The 1,382-nt window shown below is 47.8% G+C and overlaps 1 protein-coding gene across 1 annotated transcript; it reads left to right on the top strand.

Annotated features, from left to right (window-relative positions):
* Positions 1-979, top strand: PPTG_20477 (hypothetical protein; the record flags this gene model as incomplete). The annotated part of the gene is made up of 2 exons (XM_008919284.1): positions 1-68; positions 138-979. Coding segments are annotated over 2 exons (449 nt in total), but the record flags the coding sequence as incomplete, so codon positions are not given.
* Positions 980-1,382: the final 403 nt, after the last annotated feature.

Raw genomic sequence — 1,382 nt, forward strand, 5'->3', positions numbered from 1 at the left:
CTGTTAAAAGTTGGGCCCAGAGGAAGTTGGCGGTCGAAGAGGTGGAGGAGGAGCTTGAGCTCGAGAAGGTAAGATGAAAAGTGATTAAATTGAGAGCGATCGAAAAAAAAACTAACTGCTGTACATGCACTGCTCAGGACGCTTTCCTTCTGCGCCTTGTGCTCGCTCTCCTTGCACTCGTTCTCCAGCCTCTTCGTCCAGTTGAGCTCGAACCTTCAAGATGGCGCGACTCCACACTTGACGTGCAACTTGTTGCTCGGGTCATCTTCGGGTCATCTTGGAGAGGCCTTAGTCGTCGACGCTGCTTGCGTCACGACTCGAGTTCGGCGCTTCCGCCCAACAGCAACCACCGTAAGCGACTTCAAGCGCATAGTCAAGGACTCAGAGGGATTCGATGGCCCTGTGCGCAATATCAAGCTCTTCATCGCCAAAAACAGGAGACGATTGGCTGGATGAGAGCTTGTATGAAACAGTGGAGCTGGATGACGAATGTCTCCCACGTGGGTTTGAGAAGATGAACGCGGAGTGCAGACTCAACGATGTGCGGTACTTCGGAGAAAATTTCGAGCCGAAGCAAGAGGACATTCACATTTTGGCGGTTATTGCAGATCAAGAAGCTTACATGACGACGCATTCCGGAAAGAGGCCGATAAACAAGCGAATGCTTGACCTTCTCGATGTGCTTTTGGTTCACGCGCTCACCTCTGCACCGGCAACACTACCTGAACAAAGATGGAGTTCAAAAAATCCGTGTGCGATTTCTACAATTGGTTTCGGTCGAAGCGTCGCGTGCGCTGCATGCTTCTCGATGTAGCATTTCCTCGGTCGGTTGTGGAAGCGTCGTACTTATTCCGTCGCAGTAATGCACTTTTGGCTGAGAGCATGTTGCGGATTTCAGATCTCGAAGCGGAACGGAATAATACTAAAAAAAAAAAACTAAACTAAAATAATAGTTTAGTTTTTTTTTTAATAGCTGAAAAATATAAATAATTTTTAAAAAATAACAGCATACCCGTATACTTTTTCAAGCCGTTGGAACACGCGTTTCACGAGTTTCAAGTCAGCTTTATTCGTGACGAGACAGGTTGTTTCCGATTAAAGCTGTTCGACCCAACCATACGTAACACTCGGCTTATTGACCTCATTAACAAGAAGGTGCTAAGTGCGCCGCAAGCACGGACTCTTCGTCGTAGCGTCTCTCGGGCTAAACTTCCGTGTCACTTCGCCTTTCGAACAACATTTGGCGACGTGGATGGGAAAGCGTTAGCATTCACTGGGTTAAACTGACCATTCTGTCGTTGCTTGAATGTGCAGGCCAGAGTAGCTCGCATGCTAGCGTTGAGAAAGCATTGGATCACACCTTCGTACGATTTTAGCGATTT

The sequence above is a fragment of the Phytophthora parasitica genome, assembly GCF_000247585.1.
Source record: "Phytophthora parasitica INRA-310 unplaced genomic scaffold supercont2.652, whole genome shotgun sequence".
In the NCBI taxonomy this organism is placed as follows: domain Eukaryota; phylum Oomycota; class Peronosporomycetes; order Peronosporales; family Peronosporaceae; genus Phytophthora; species Phytophthora nicotianae.